Source organism: Crocuta crocuta, unplaced genomic scaffold, assembly GCF_008692635.1.
Source record: "Crocuta crocuta isolate KB4526 unplaced genomic scaffold, BGI_CrCroc_1.0 scaffold318, whole genome shotgun sequence".
In the NCBI taxonomy this organism is placed as follows: domain Eukaryota; kingdom Metazoa; phylum Chordata; class Mammalia; order Carnivora; family Hyaenidae; genus Crocuta; species Crocuta crocuta.
The window spans coordinates 3,728,293-3,742,654 of NW_027531425.1; the positions used below are offsets into that span (position 1 = coordinate 3,728,293).

General features: G+C 53.1%; 1 protein-coding gene across 1 annotated transcript in view; it reads right to left on the bottom strand.

Moving 5' to 3' along the window:
* LGR6 (leucine rich repeat containing G protein-coupled receptor 6) overlaps positions 1 to 14,362 on the bottom strand; it is a 120,048-nt gene that overhangs the window by 3,062 nt on the left and 102,624 nt on the right. Inside the window, exons 9-18 of the mRNA XM_077771978.1 lie at positions 13,322 to 13,393; positions 13,055 to 13,126; positions 11,722 to 11,790; positions 10,427 to 10,498; positions 9,276 to 9,341; positions 8,104 to 8,175; positions 7,671 to 7,742; positions 5,929 to 6,054; positions 4,778 to 4,938; positions 769 to 849 (exon numbers count right to left, since the gene is read on the bottom strand). Coding sequence (XP_077628104.1) covers positions 769 to 849; positions 4,778 to 4,938; positions 5,929 to 6,054; positions 7,671 to 7,742; positions 8,104 to 8,175; positions 9,276 to 9,341; positions 10,427 to 10,498; positions 11,722 to 11,790; positions 13,055 to 13,126; positions 13,322 to 13,393 — 863 coding nt within the window. The remainder of the gene's footprint in view (positions 1 to 768; positions 850 to 4,777; positions 4,939 to 5,928; positions 6,055 to 7,670; positions 7,743 to 8,103; positions 8,176 to 9,275; positions 9,342 to 10,426; positions 10,499 to 11,721; positions 11,791 to 13,054; positions 13,127 to 13,321; positions 13,394 to 14,362) is intronic.

Sequence of the window (14,362 nt, forward strand, 5' to 3'; positions counted from 1 at the left end):
ACATGTTAGGTTGCATTGCATCAAAGAGAATTCTCTTTCTTCACAGTAAGATGGATTCAGGTTAGACTCTAGGAGGCTTTCTCAGCTGTAAGGTTTGGACAATCCTATAAGGAGTTATGCAGATATACTGTAGAGGGTTTTCACCCTGAAGAATTTTAAGAAAGAGACTGCAGTCTTCCTGGGATGGAGCAGAGAAGGATGCAGAAAGTGACCTATCAGAGTTCCATCTGGCTCTAGGAGTATGCAGAAGCAGGGCCACCCTCTGAGAGAAATTTCCTCCTGGTTAATTTTTTAAATGCTTATTTACTTTTGAGAGAAAGAGAGAGAGAGAGCAGGGAAGGGGAAGAGATAGAGGGAAACACAGAATCTGAAGCAGGCTCCAGGCTGTTAGCACAGAGCCTGACTCGGGGTTCGAACTCACAAACTGCAAGATCATGACCTGAGCTGCAGTCAGACACTTAACTGACTGAGCCATCCAGGCACCCCAGTCTCCTGGTTAACTTCTGATTAGCTGACTTGTGAAGACTGCTTTGACTCCCCTCCCCCACTGCTGCTCCAAACAGCCACCCAAGGGAAGAACTCCAGCTCCTTCCCCAGGAATCACCAGAAGAGGCTGACCTCCCCACGGAATGTTGGTTCTTAGGCAGAGAAGGTGCCTGAAACATGGCTACAAACATGCCAGGCTGAACTGGCCTCTCTTTCTTCTAAACAGTTGGGTGCTCCTTCCTCAGCCCTGCCCCCAGCCCCACACCAAGGCACCCATCTCACCTGGAATGGGGCTACACTGGACGCTGGGGTGTGGCTTTGTGTCCTCCATCTCCAGCTGCAGCTCGTCCAGATCCAGATCATCTGAGAGGTGAGGCCAGAAAGTGGTGTGGGGCCCGGGTCTTGGTGACAGTCAAGCCAAATGCCCACCCCTTTCAACTGCCATCCCCAACTCACTCCTTCCAGCATGGGTCACTCCAGCAGCCCTGCACATCTGCTCTACCCTTAGGTAGAAACATTCAGTCCGCTCCCTATTATGCACATGTGGATTATCTGCATTGTCGGTTCTTTCCAGCAAATGCTTCATCTGTGCCTTGTTCATCTCGTTCTAGAATTCAGCATGCGTGTGACTTCTCCAGGGAGCCTAGTCCGTGTGTGCTGCTTAGAGTTAGGGTGGAGGCTGCCTTAATGATGGGAGCTGGCAATCACACAGTTCTCCACACTGGCCCGTCCCACACTGTAGGTCTGTGTCCAGTTTGAACACCACGTGCTAGGAAGGACATTTTCTTAAGGCAGAGTCATGAGCTGAGCAGTGTTCAGAAGAGGTGAACCAGGGATGGTGAGTGAGTGGAAGCTATTTACTTGAGAAACAGTCAAAGCCACTAGGGGATTAACTTAGGAAAGGCAAGCGTGAGTGGGGATACAGCAGCTGTCCTCAAAGAGCTAAGTCCCCATTAGGCATATAAAGGAATTGTACTCCTGCATGCTGAGTACATCGAATCAGGATGGGTCATAGAAGGAGGCAAATTAACAATTCAAATGGAGAAGTTTTAGTTATTACTAACACAGATAAGTCCCCACACTTAGAGCTGACCCAACAAAGAGTTGGGACTGAGGTCCACATGTGCTGAAGGCAATGCCTGCCACATGCTGGGCATTGGGCAAGTGCAGGGACTCAGGGATGAGTAAGACATAGTCTTGCTCTCAAGGAGCTTATGGAGACAGAAGAGGATCAAGCCATCATGATAGATCAACTAATAGATTTATTGAGCACAAAGGGCCAAGACTCCCTGAACTCTTTTTCTGTGTCAGACTGTACCCAGCGAGTCCTCATCTTCATAGTCTCATCAACCTTCACGGCAGCCACACAAAGGAGAGGTCCTTTGAGACCATTTGATAGACGAGGAAACTGAGGCTCATCTAGGTGGCTTGCCCCAGGACTCCCAGCCAGCAAGCCATTCGGCGGAATTCAAAACCCAGGTTTGTCTGACTACAGAGCCCAGATATTTATCTGTTAGGCTTTCCCAGGTGAGGGACTGACCTGGGAGGGCTGGAGGAGAGGGTTGGGGTGGGGTGGGGGCTTCACAGATTCATAAGCTGGGCATAGTTTGCCACTGGAGATACAGAAGCAGAAAGTCCCTGATGAGGGAAAAGGCAATTCTATGCTGAGTTAGAGGCTGGACTAGATCATCTTAACCGATTTTTCCGATTCTAAGTCTAGCCTCTGCAATTCCATTAGCCTGAGAAAATAGGATTAGAAAGATAAATCCGTTGTTAAAGAAACTCTGTAACTTGTTTGAATCAAAACTGGGATTTTGGGGGGCACCTGGTGGCTCACTTGGTTAAGACTTTGGCTCAGGTCATGATCTCATGGTTCGTGGGTTCGAGCCCCATGTTGGGCTCTGTGCTGACAGCTCAGAGCCTGGAGCCTGCTTCACATTCTGTGTCTCCCTCTCTCTGTCCCTCCCCCACTCACGCTCTCTGTCTCTCTCTCTCTCAAAAATAAATTAACATTAAAAAATTAAAACAAACAAAACAAAAGTGGGATTTTTTTCCCCCTCCTCTTATTTACTATTATAAGGTTTGTTAAGCCAGAGACTGTGAACTGCAGGGGCATTAGGGATACCTTGGGGGGTCCATAAATTCTACAAGAATTTTGAAATGATAATCTTAAACCTCTTATAACTTATCAAAACAAAACTCTTGTTTGCAGCAACAATTCATCATTGAATTCAAAAAAGACTTTTTTAAGAATAAGACTTTAGTGCCTCTACTGAGACCGGGAAATGCGTCTGGGGCCCTAAGGGGTGTGAGGGAATTGCTTCTCTTAAAAGGGATGCCTGTACATTTACTTGGGTTTTAGAGACAGTGGCCTGTGGGCTCTTCCTCCATCACACAAGTAATGGAGAGGTGACTCCGTGTCATGCTTGTCCCCATCTTTGGCTCGCGTGGTTTGTTTCCTTCCTCCCCCACTTAAAGGGTAAACACCTTCAGTTGGGCATTTTCCCAGGAGGGAGGAAGGCTCTGTGGAGCTGCCCTTGGCCCAGACACCATCACGGTGGGCAGGAGGCCGAGGTGTGCCCACAGAGTCCTGGCATTTCCTCTCCTCTCCACCTTTCATTCCCTGCCCACCCCTCCTCTCCAGAACGGAGCACAGCAATCCTTTGAAATCAGAATGCATGAATGAAATAGAAGGGATGAAGCCCGTGGACTCCGTCTGAGGCTGGGAAAGTCACAGCCAAGGTGTTAAGTAACCACTCTTCAAACGAGGAGGAAATCGAATCTGGCTGCAGCCACAGCTCCTGGCTTTCCTCCTCGAGGCTTATTAGCTCCCACAGGAAGTGGGGGGCCCTGCCCTAGCTCCCGTTACCCGCGGCAGGCAGCCCACGACTCTGACGCCCTGTGGCTCTCCAAGACCTAAGCCTGGTGGAAAGTTTCACCTTGAGGAAGGAAAGTTTCCATTCCTCCTTCCAGGCCCCTGAGGGAGTGTACAGCAGACAGACATCCGGGAATGTCCCCTGGGGACAGCTGTCTGCCGGCCCAGAGCCAGCCTCGCTGCTGGGCTCCTCCTGGGGTCCTGACACCCTCCCCGGGAGTGGGCTTGAGTACACCAGGAGGGAGACCCCAGAGACCCCCTACCTGCCTGCCCAACATTGGCCTCCATAAGCTGGGTCCCAGACTACACAACACACCTTCCCTCCACACACACACTGGGAGGAACCCAGTTCCAGTAGTCACGGTGGTAGTAGCAGCAGTGAACATACTCTGCCCTCTATAGCCTATGAGATATGTAATATTGTTCTCATTGTACAGATTTAAAAAAAAAAAACAACAACCCAAGGCTCAGGAAGGTTGACTAGCTTGTCCAAGGCAACTCAACTGGTAAATGGTGCAGTCGGGTTTAGAACCCATGTCTGTCTACATCACTATAAGATGTTGTCCTTACATGTTTGGATTTGATTTTTCTGTTTAGATTCTCTGTGGATATATTGTGCAGAGGAGGCTAGAGACTGAAAGAAATCTAAATATCAGGGGCCCTTTTTTGCCTCCTCCTAATTCTACCTGTGTTCTATCACACGGGGTGAAGGTGAGGGGGGAATGGAAGCCTTCCTCTCTGCCCTTTATCTGAGACACCAGCTGCAGCCATCCCTGAATCCCCTTGGCTGCCTACCTCCACCCTTCTTTCCTTTTACCCCAACTCTTCCAGAAACAGACCGATGTGGCCCAAGATGGCCCTTCTCAGCAAGGTCCTCTTGCAACCAGTGGCCTCTGAGGGGCAGGGCCACTTGAATGGTGACAATCCCCATTCTGTTCCTCATGGCTCTAGGGCATATAGTGAGGGGACTCTTTTTTTTTTTTTTAAACAGGTTTAATCTAATTAATTTAATTCAATCCTGCTTGGCTCAGGTTGATTAGAAAGCGGATGTGTTCTCTGGGAATGCTGTGACGTTGAAGGGCCCATGTGGCCAGGAGGCAGCCACGGAGAAGAAATGTGTGAGCCACCAGAGCAGGGGTGTTATATAAGATGTAGCTCTGGAAGCACCTTGTGAACCGCAAAGGGCTTGGCAAATATAGAAACATTACTACTGTCATTGTCACTGTCATTATTTTCTCCCCAACCACTTCTGGGCTATGTCCTTAGAGAGACAAGGTGCAGACAGAGGCACCTTCCAGGACACCCTTGGGGTTTCCCTCTGCAGCCCCTGCCAGAACTCCTCTCAGGGTCCCCCAAGCCTCCTCCCTAACTTCCTCTCTACAGCCACCCAGCCTGCCCAGGGCCTCCATCACTCACATTGGTTTTCAGCGTGTCCAGCAAGAAGTCCCAGGGGCCTCTTTGGAGGCTCCTCGTCATCAAGGTGAAAGTCCTCAGCCTCCCACTGCCCAGAGGCCTTGAAGAAGCTGGCACAGACACCGTAGGCACAGCACTGGTAGGCATAGGGCACCTCCAGGATCCTGGGGGTTCAGGGGACACAGGAGTAAAATGGGCTGCCTTAGCAACGTTTAGGCCATCAACCCAGGGACCTGGCACTTAGTGCCTGCCTTTCAACCCCAAAGCGCCCTGATTACAGTGCAGGCAGCCCCCCGGGCTTTCTTTGTAAGGGTCTTGCAGCCTGGATCCTGCCTCTGACGCTGAGCATATTCTAATCTTTTCCTCACTCATGTTGAGAATGAGATGGGAAGATAAACTTTCTGCCCACTGTTCATGGAGTCCCCTCAGTAGGCACAGAGTGGGGAGCAGTTTACCCAAGGTCACACAGCACTCCAGTGCTCCTCTCGCCTCCCAGCCAGCAACTCTTCTTTTATATTTAAGGAGTCAGGGATTGTCCTCCTGACTCTTTCTTTACCCTTGCCCTCCGTAGCACCCACGCCCTGTCCCCCGACCCTACCCCGGGGTACATCAGAGCTGAATCTGGTGCCCTCTGAGGGTGAGGGCAGATGCCTCTAGGCATGCCGTTAGCTTGCAGCAGATGGGGTTTGGGCCACACAGGCTGTGTGCTGCTGCTGCAGGCAGAAGGCCTGGATGTCATTAGCGTGAGGGACTGGCTGGGCGGCTTGTTTTCCAGTCATCAATGCCCTGGGCTCTGCCCTGACCGCAGGGGCCCAGATGCTGCCCAGGTGAGGACCGGCAGTCTGGGTGCACTGAATGGGGCACAGAGCGAGGAGGTCCAGGGGCCTTCACATCATCTTACTTCTGTCCTCACCGGAGATCTCAGGGCCCCCCAGGGCTGGTACTTGGGACAGAAAGAAACGCTATGAACGAGATGAGGAGGAAGGGGAAGCACGAGCGAGCCCTTCCCATTCAGTAGTGGCCAAGCCCGAAGCCTTTGGGCCATCAGGTTTCTTTTGAGGTGAAGCCCTATGGCTTTCTCCCTGTCCTTCCATGGCCTCTCCGGCTGTTCTGGGACAAACCTATCTACGTGTGGGGGAAAGCGAGGCCCTCACCTCAGTTTTGGGAAACTGTCCTTGGAGAAGGCCTGAGACAGAGCCAGGTTCCCTTTGAGCTTCAGATGCATCAAGCCCCCAAGGCCAGCCAGGGGCAGTGTGGTCAGCTGGTTGTCTGTCAGGTCCCTAGGACAGTGGATGGTCAGGGTTATTGGCAGTCAGTGGGATTGTTGAGGGGGCAGGGCTGTGCTGAGGGTGTGGCCAGTGTGCCTGGGATGGAAGCAAGAGGAGAGGAGCAAAGGACAGTAGATCAGCATAGAGAGACGAAAGCATCAAATGCTGGGGGAGGAGGGTGGTCAAGGGTGGCTAGAGGCACCATCCATAACTCGCTCATTATTCATTCATTCGTTCTTCAAACATGGGGGGCCAACCATATACCAGGACTCCTCTAAGGTAATGTCAAGCCATCCCAATTCGTAGCAGAGCCCCCTAACCACAGCTGCTATGCCCAGGTCCCAGTCCCATCCAAGGGTCCCTGTCCACTCGACTAGGGCATATGCCTGTAGGTGCCTGCCCCCATCCCCCTGCTTTTCTGATGATGCAAGAGGCCAGAGTTGGAGATGGACAGAGCTGGCCTCTGGTTACACGCAGGGATTCGGTCATCTGTTCTGTTTTGCAGGCCCCGCTCTGTAGCCAGAGATGAGGACATAACATGGTCTTCCACTGGAGACACAGTACAGGAGCCAGGGCTCCAAACCAAACACCAGGACCACAGACTGTACGTCGTGGAAACAGCCTGGGCTGGAAGGCAGGAAACCGGGAGCTGTCACGGACTCCCTGCGTAACCAAGGGGAGTCACAAATCTGCCTGAGTTCCAATGTCCTCATCTTTCAAAGGGATAAAAATATCCACCCTACCTATCTGGCAGGAGGAAAGCAAACAGGAGAGGGAAGACCGAGGTGCAAGTTTTGCCAGACTCTGGCCCAGAGCCCAGAGACTGGCAGACAGGGGGGGCACTGTGAACCTCCCGGGAGGCTTTCATCCTGGCCTTTGCTTTGAGCGAGCTTCTCCCCCTGGGCCTGGAGGCCTCACCTGTGAAGTGAGGGTGGGGCTGAATAATCTGTGAGGCCAGGGCTGGAGCTAGCCCATAAGGACTCTGGGTGTGAATCAGAAAAGAGTCCTGTTGGGGTGGAAACAACTTTAGGACATGCAAGCAGGCGGTTAGCTCCCCGCTGGGTGGGAGCCCTTGAGCAATACACAGCCCGCACCACAGTGCGCGGCAGCCCCATCAGAGGTCCTTTCCAGCTCTGACACAGTGACCACGCAGCCAGCACTATATGATCCTGTGATCCTCTGCCACCCCACAGGACGGCCGCCCTCTGGAGTCAAGCTCATGTAGGGGACTGCTGAGTTGAGACCCTGGCTCCCACATCTGCTGCCATCGTCCCAGGTTGTAAAGGAGTTTCAGGCTCGTACATCCTCTTTAATGGGACATGTAGAGGCTGGGAGAGGGGCCGAGACAAGGGGGCATGGGGAGAGCTGAGGTTGCCAAAATGTTGCAGAACATTAGCAGATGATGTTCCAGAGCTTGCAGGAGGCAAACTCTCTGTTTATCAGGCCCCACAGTCTGTCAAACGACTGTCAGAATGATTGATTAGGCTGGAGGCCCCCTCCCTGGGATGCGTGGTCAGACATTCATGCATGTCCCCACTCTGTGGGGGGGAGCCCTCCTGCCCTCACTGGCCAGCCCACAGTCTTGACTGGTCTCCATCATCCGGGAGGAGAGTGCAGTGGGCACTTACAGCTTGACCAGGGAACGCAGCGTCACGAAGGCCTCAGGGTGGATGGACCGGATAGCATTCCAGCTCAGGTCTCTGTGAGCAGAGAGGGTGTGACGGGTGGGACCGTGACACGTGGAGGACCCAGTATTTCCTGTCCTGAGTTCTTCACTCACTCCCCACCTGAGCTGTGCCCGGTAGCAGAACCCTCAGCCTTGTGGGGAAGGTACCTGCTGCCTGACTCCCAACCTGGCTGTGGCCGTGGGAAGAGGGATTTGGCCTCTTGGATTCAGAGTCTCATCACCCCCCCCCCCCGGGCNGTCAGTACCGCATGTCACCTCTCTTCCTGTGTGTGTGCTGGGGGCAGGGAGGCTGTATGTGTGTCACTGACGTGCATGCTATTGTACACAGCGTGCCTGGGAGAGGAGCCCACCCCTGGGTGCCGCAGGATACTCACAGGGCTCTCAGGGAGCTCAGCTGGCTGAAGGTGTCAGCTCCAATTTCCCAGATGCGGTTGTGTTGGAGGCCACTGGGGCAGCAAGAAGAGACTAGATGAGCCAATAGGCTCAAACCCTGGCTCAGTTCCACGCCCCCCGTGCACTAGGAGGAAGAAAGAGGAGCCCCCCACTTCTCTTGGCATGCGAAGAAAGGGCCCACCCCGTGGAAGTCACCAGAATTAAAGGGAGCACAAGGGGATCCGGTTGCCTTGGGTAAGTGGGTCAGGAGACAAAGCCACAAAACCATCCCTGTGGCCCAAAAGGGAGTCAGTTTCCAGGGTTCCCACCGGGGCTGGCTCCCAGCCCAGCCAACCTCACCCCTGGGTCCTCCAGACCTTAGTCCAGCAGCGGAGCTCTGCCCTACTCTTGGATGACCCAATGACTGGCCCGAGCTAGGGAGCAGAGCTCAGGGGACAGGTTGTCTGAATGGGAGATGGACCCTAGGCCTGAAGACCCTCTTTCCTCTGCATATAGACAAACAGGACAGACCCTCAGAGCCCACCCTGTCTTGGTCTCAAAAGGCATTGCCCTGCCTAGCAATGTCACAGGGATGTCTTAGGGGACAGTCACGGCAGGCAAGAGAGACCCTGCTAGCTTGAAGAAACAGAAGCTGAAGGAAAAAACAAAACAAAACCAGAAGCTGGGTGAAAGAGCTGAGAGCATTTTTAAGTGATTTTTTTTTCCTTGTCAAATTGGAATCCTAGATTTCTTCTCCTGTGTATTAGTGTGCATGTGCACACATATACACGTGCATGTGCACACATACACATGTGTGTGTGTGTGTGTTTCAGGGGGGATGGAAAATGAGAGAGTGTGCTCTCAGTCTTCTGAGGCCTTCCCTTGTCCAGCCTTTTAGCCCTGACATGACCCTGTCCCTCCATCAGCCCTATCACTACTGTCTTTCATTGTTGTTAGTGACCTCAATGAGCCACCCTGAGACTCTGGGAACCAGCCCTGTGGTCCCTAGAGGCCTCGCCCAGGCCTCTACTGGGCTCCCAGCCCTGACCTCCGAGTCCAATAAGCTCAGAGAAGGGACAAAGTTCAGAGTGTGCTCTCTGACCCCCTTTCCTCAGACTTGCCCAGAGTCCGGCTTGCATGCCGTCACCCCTCCCCTCCCCCTGCCCCCACTCACATCTCCTCCAGCTTCTGACACCTGTGCAGGCTGGGCAGCTCCTCGATTTGATTATGAGACAGTTCCCTGGGGAAGAGAGAGGGACCAGGGGAGGGTGAAGCTGGGGGATAGGACGTGGGCTGGGAGGACCCATGCCTCAAGGCAATTCAACTTCTCACCCCGTCCCCCTGCTGAGTCCTGTTCCTCACTGTAAAGCCTGGGTGGGGCTGATGTGGCATTTTTTCCAGTAGGGCTGCCTCATCCATATGAGGCCTGAGGGACCCTGAGAGGATCCTGGGGGAAGGGGCACAGGAAGTGAGAGGGGCATGGAAGTGAGAAAAGGAGAAGAGGGTGAGGGGCACTGAGACTGAAGGCACGAACATATAGGGCATTACTGCGCAAGCTGGCCAACACCAATCCATGTAAATGTCACCTGTAGTCCCCAGGCACAGAGTTCACAGGGGGGATAGGCTGGGACCCTTAGGGATCATCTGGCCCCTGGCCCCTTCATTTAACAGATGAGGACACTGAGGCACAAAGAGGGGACAGAGCCTGCCAAGAACACACTGCTAGTCAGTGGCAAGGCTGGATCTGGAACCCATGTCTCCACCCCAGTCTAGTGCTGTTCTGTGTTCAGTGTTCATCTGTCAGTCTCTCCATCTTCAGCTGTGGGCTACGGTCCGTGCGGACGAGCCTCAGATTCTGGCTGGATTCAGGGGAGAAAGGAAAACTTGACTTCATAATCCACTTAAATATCTGCATGGTTGCAGAAGGGGTTAATTTTCTTCCTATTCCTAGGTAGATAATGCCACTCGTTGAGCACCTACTATGTGCTGTACAGACACTTTTTTCAACCTTCACATGTTTATCCACATTTTGCTGATGAGGAATTGAACCCCTGAGACATTAGAGAGTGAGTCCAAGTTCATACAGCTAGTAGGTGGCAGAGCTGGGCCACAAACCCTGGTCTGACTCCAAAGGCCATTGTCTTTTTGCCCTGAACAAGAGAGGACAGCCCAGTCCTTCTCAGGCAGGATCTCAGCAACAGCCCAATGTGTCCCACTCTCCAGGAAGAGAGGTAACCAAGTGGGACAGAAACAGGAGGGGCCTTTGCCAGCCCATGGGAACAAGGGCACGATGCCAAGACTGGAGAATGCTCGTGAACCACTCACAGGACCCGGAGCCTGGGTAGCTGTTGGCACATCCCCAGTGGGAGCAGCCGGATGCCTGCGCGGGTCAGGGTCCTGTAGAGAGAACAGAGACAGAGCTGGCACCAGGCCCAGGGCCCTGCCATCCCCCGCCACCCGTCTCCAGCTCTGGGCCTGATACGGACATGGGAGCACAGAGCTGACAAAAGAGAAGTGCCAAGAGGCACAGGGCAGGGGCGGAGCTGCAGGGAGAGAAGGGAGCAGGCCGGGCATCTGAGCACAAGGCTCCCCTGGGACTGGAGGTGGGCAGCAGACAGAGAGGGACACAGCCCAGGGGCTCTCTGCTTGGCAGACAGTTCCTGCGTGCCCAGCCCACCCCACCCACCCATCGTGTCCCCACCCATTGTCTCATAATGGTCTCCAGCAACACTGGCTGTGTAAGACAGGAACTAGGATCTCGTCTGCTCTCCGTCGAGAGGGGGGATAGCCATGGGCAGGGAGTAGATAGGAAAACACTAAACAAAACAACCTTAGTGGAGCCTGGGAACCGTGCACAGAGCCTGCTCCCTGTGCCCTAGGGAAGGGGGAAGGGATGGGAAAGAAGGGGAGGATCGGGGGCTGGGAAAGAGAGGGCTGTGGGGGCAGGTTTGGCTAGGGACAGGGTGTCCCAAGAAAGACCCAAGGCCAAGGTCATTCTTGGGGAACTATTACTTCCTCATGGAAAATTTTCCAGATGCCACAAATCTAGGGGAAGACAACAGAGGCACAGAGGGGAGTTCCTGTCCCGGCCATGCCATGAATGAGCCATGTGATGTGGGGCAGGACAGTTGGCTTCCTAACACTCACTCTGGGTGTTTGCTTGATTGTTCTATTCATCCTCTTAAAATGTATTGAGGGCCTACTACCCTCTGACGCCTCTCCCCCACCTTACTGTCTATAATGATAGAACGTATAAGAAATCCTTGTTGGAATCACCCTTCGGAAAGGCAAAGAAGATGTGTTTGCACAACTCTTCTCCCCCTGTGGCGGGGTCCTAGGCACACTCATGGCTTGGGGTTAGGAACTCTGAAGTCATGCCTGAAAAATCCAAGCATAGTAAAGACCAGCCTCCTCACCCCTAGGCTACCTGCCACCCCTGGCCTGGCCTTGCCAGCAGCCGTGACCCGGGGCTGAGCTGGGTGACCTCTGGGCCAGGCTGGAGCCAGCAGCAGAAGCAGGCCAGATAAGGGGCAAGCGAAGAATTGGGACAGGCAGACAGAAGACCTCCTGGGAGCCAAACAGGGACACAGATGAGGTGGAGAGTAAGTGTATCCACTCACAGGATCTCCAGGCTCGTGGTGCCTTTGAGATCTGGTAACTCCTGGATGTCTGTGGCACCATTCAGGGATCTGGAAACAGAAACAACAAAGTCTGAAGGATGGGGTCGGAGCACCCTGATATCTGGGCTCTTTACCACCACTCATCTCTGCCTCAGAGACTCCACCCTNAACCTCAAAATACTGCTACTCAGGTCCTGGTAGAGGTGGAGCTTTGCTCTGCAGGGTCTAAACCATTTCCTTAAGTTGGCTCCACCCATGATAGCCCATACAGAGCAGGCAACCTGGCACTAGGGCCCCAGCAGACAAAACAAAACAAAACAAATGAACAAAGAAAACACACAGGACAGGAACGTGGGAATTGTTTCTGTTTAAAAGGCTGCTGGTTGGGTGCTACTGAAAAAGTCCTTGGCTGCTGGGGTTTGCTTAGTAGAGCCTGAGAGAGGGTCTCCCCTAAATTGTCATCAGCTAGAGCTTTATCAACCTCTCCACTGGCTCTTTTAAACTGTTTTAGACTGATGGCTTTTCCCCTCCCCATCATCCTCTATCTCAATGAGGACGTGAAGCCACACAGGTCTGCACCCAACAGGAGCAGAGCAAAATAGGTGCCATCAGACCATAAGGAGGCAATGTAGGGTCCAGAAATGAGCCTAGGATCTGGAGTCAAGGGTTCTAGTTCAAGGCTGAGCAGGGTCTGGGAGCTCAGGATCCGTCTACAAACTGTACTAATACCACTCACCTCACAGGGCTAAGGAGACAAAGAGACATGATAATATACATGAAAGGGAGTATGTGCTTTAGAGATGTTAGTTATGTTACTGTAATGGAATGTAATCCGTGGAATTTTTTTTTTTTTTTCAGAAGTGGGACTTGGGCTGCGGTTTAACACAATGGGAGAGAGGAAACAAGGGAATGTCTTCAGGCCCAAAATAATAAAGATGGTGCCACAAAGGGCCGAGGGACTCATACTCCCAGGTCACTGGAGAACCAGACTCTTATCCCAGTCCTTGGTTCCTTAGCAAGTATTTATGGAACAGCTGCCCTGAGCAGGGCTCTGAAGAGGCCAGACAAAACTCCCTGACTATGGAGAATGGCCGCTTCATTCACTTGGGATCTGGGAAGAAGCCACAGGGAGGTGAAGGGAGGCTGTTAAGTACAGCCAGAGCTGGGAATAAGCCTGAGCCCAGCAGAGGCCACAGCCCCGAAGGAGACCATGCCTGCCAGTGAGCGCTGTGCCCTGTGGGTGAGACACCTGCAGATTGGAGCAAGGAGGCAGTGGGAAGGAGTGAGGAATGGGCAAAGTCCAGATGGTGGCAGGCTCTAGGGGCCAACTTACAATGTGTGCAGTTTAGGCAGGTACTGGAACGCTGACCTTCCCACAAACTGGATTGGGTTATCATAAAAGTGTCTGGAAGAAAAAGACCCAAATGCTAAATTCAGTTATTCGGCCCTTTGAGCTGAGACCCAGGTAGATCTCTGCTTTCTCCTCCCTTGGCAGCAGGAAAGAGCACACGGGGGAAGGCCCCCCTCTCAGAGTTCTGCCTCTCCAGCCTGTCCCCCAAACACTGCTCAGCACCAAGAAATGGGAGGAGTGAGTACTCACATTGTCTGCAGCAGAGGGTTCCCCATGAAAGCCTTTTCTGGGATGGCCTTGATGTTGTTGTTATGGAACCCCCTGGAAGGAAATACCGTCAGTGTGGACTTGGAGAAAGGTATGGAGAGGGAGAGATGGAACTCCAGGAAGCTTCCAGAAAGCTGACTAGAAAGGCCATAGACCAAAGAGACATCAGCCCAGATTCCAGGTATACCTCCTGCCTGTGATGTCTCCACTTTACTCGAGAGCACACCCACCCTTTTTCTGACACTTGTGAAAGGCGTGAGGTGTGGAGCCTCAGAGAGCATGGGGGTGGCAAGCAGGGACAACTTGGGAGCCAGAGGCTGAGCTTGGATCCCAGGAGAGGCTTCCTTTACACAGGGTCCCCAAGGAGAAAGCTGAGTGTGTCTGGGAAAAGCAGAGCTTCTGAGGGTCCCAGAGGTAAGAGATGCCCCTGAATGGAGGCCGGTGTGGTCTCCAGGCCTGGAGACTAAGGAACCTAGAAGGGCAGCAGCAGCAGAGGCAGGGAGACACAGTGGATGTTGAGTGACTGGCCAGCTACGTGCGGAAGTGAGGAAGGAGGCACCTACCTGCTCAGTGTCCAGGGTTCTGGAAGCTGGGAATTATGGGTTTGGTTACTTGGGGTGATCATTCCAAGATAAAAGCTGAACTGAGGAGCACATCATCCATGCTGAGCAGCACACTCAGGCCAAGTTTTTGGTTCTGGAGATTTCTAGTGTCTCCTCATGCCTTCCTGGCATTCCCTGGCCCTTATTATTTCCACCTTCATGCTCTCCCCACAAGTCCCCCAAGCCACACCCAGCCCATGCCATCCGCCTAGGCCACTTTCTCCATCCACTCCTTCCTTTGTTAATTTGTTCCTTATATGTTTTTCGGCTCCTCCTTCATGTCTAGTGCTGAGCTAAGCCCTGAGATGTTTAGAAGTTTATAGGACAGAGGCCTTGTCCTCAAGCAGCTTTCTCTCACTAGATGGAGAGAGATAGAAACAGACAGACACACACACACACACACACACACACACACACACAA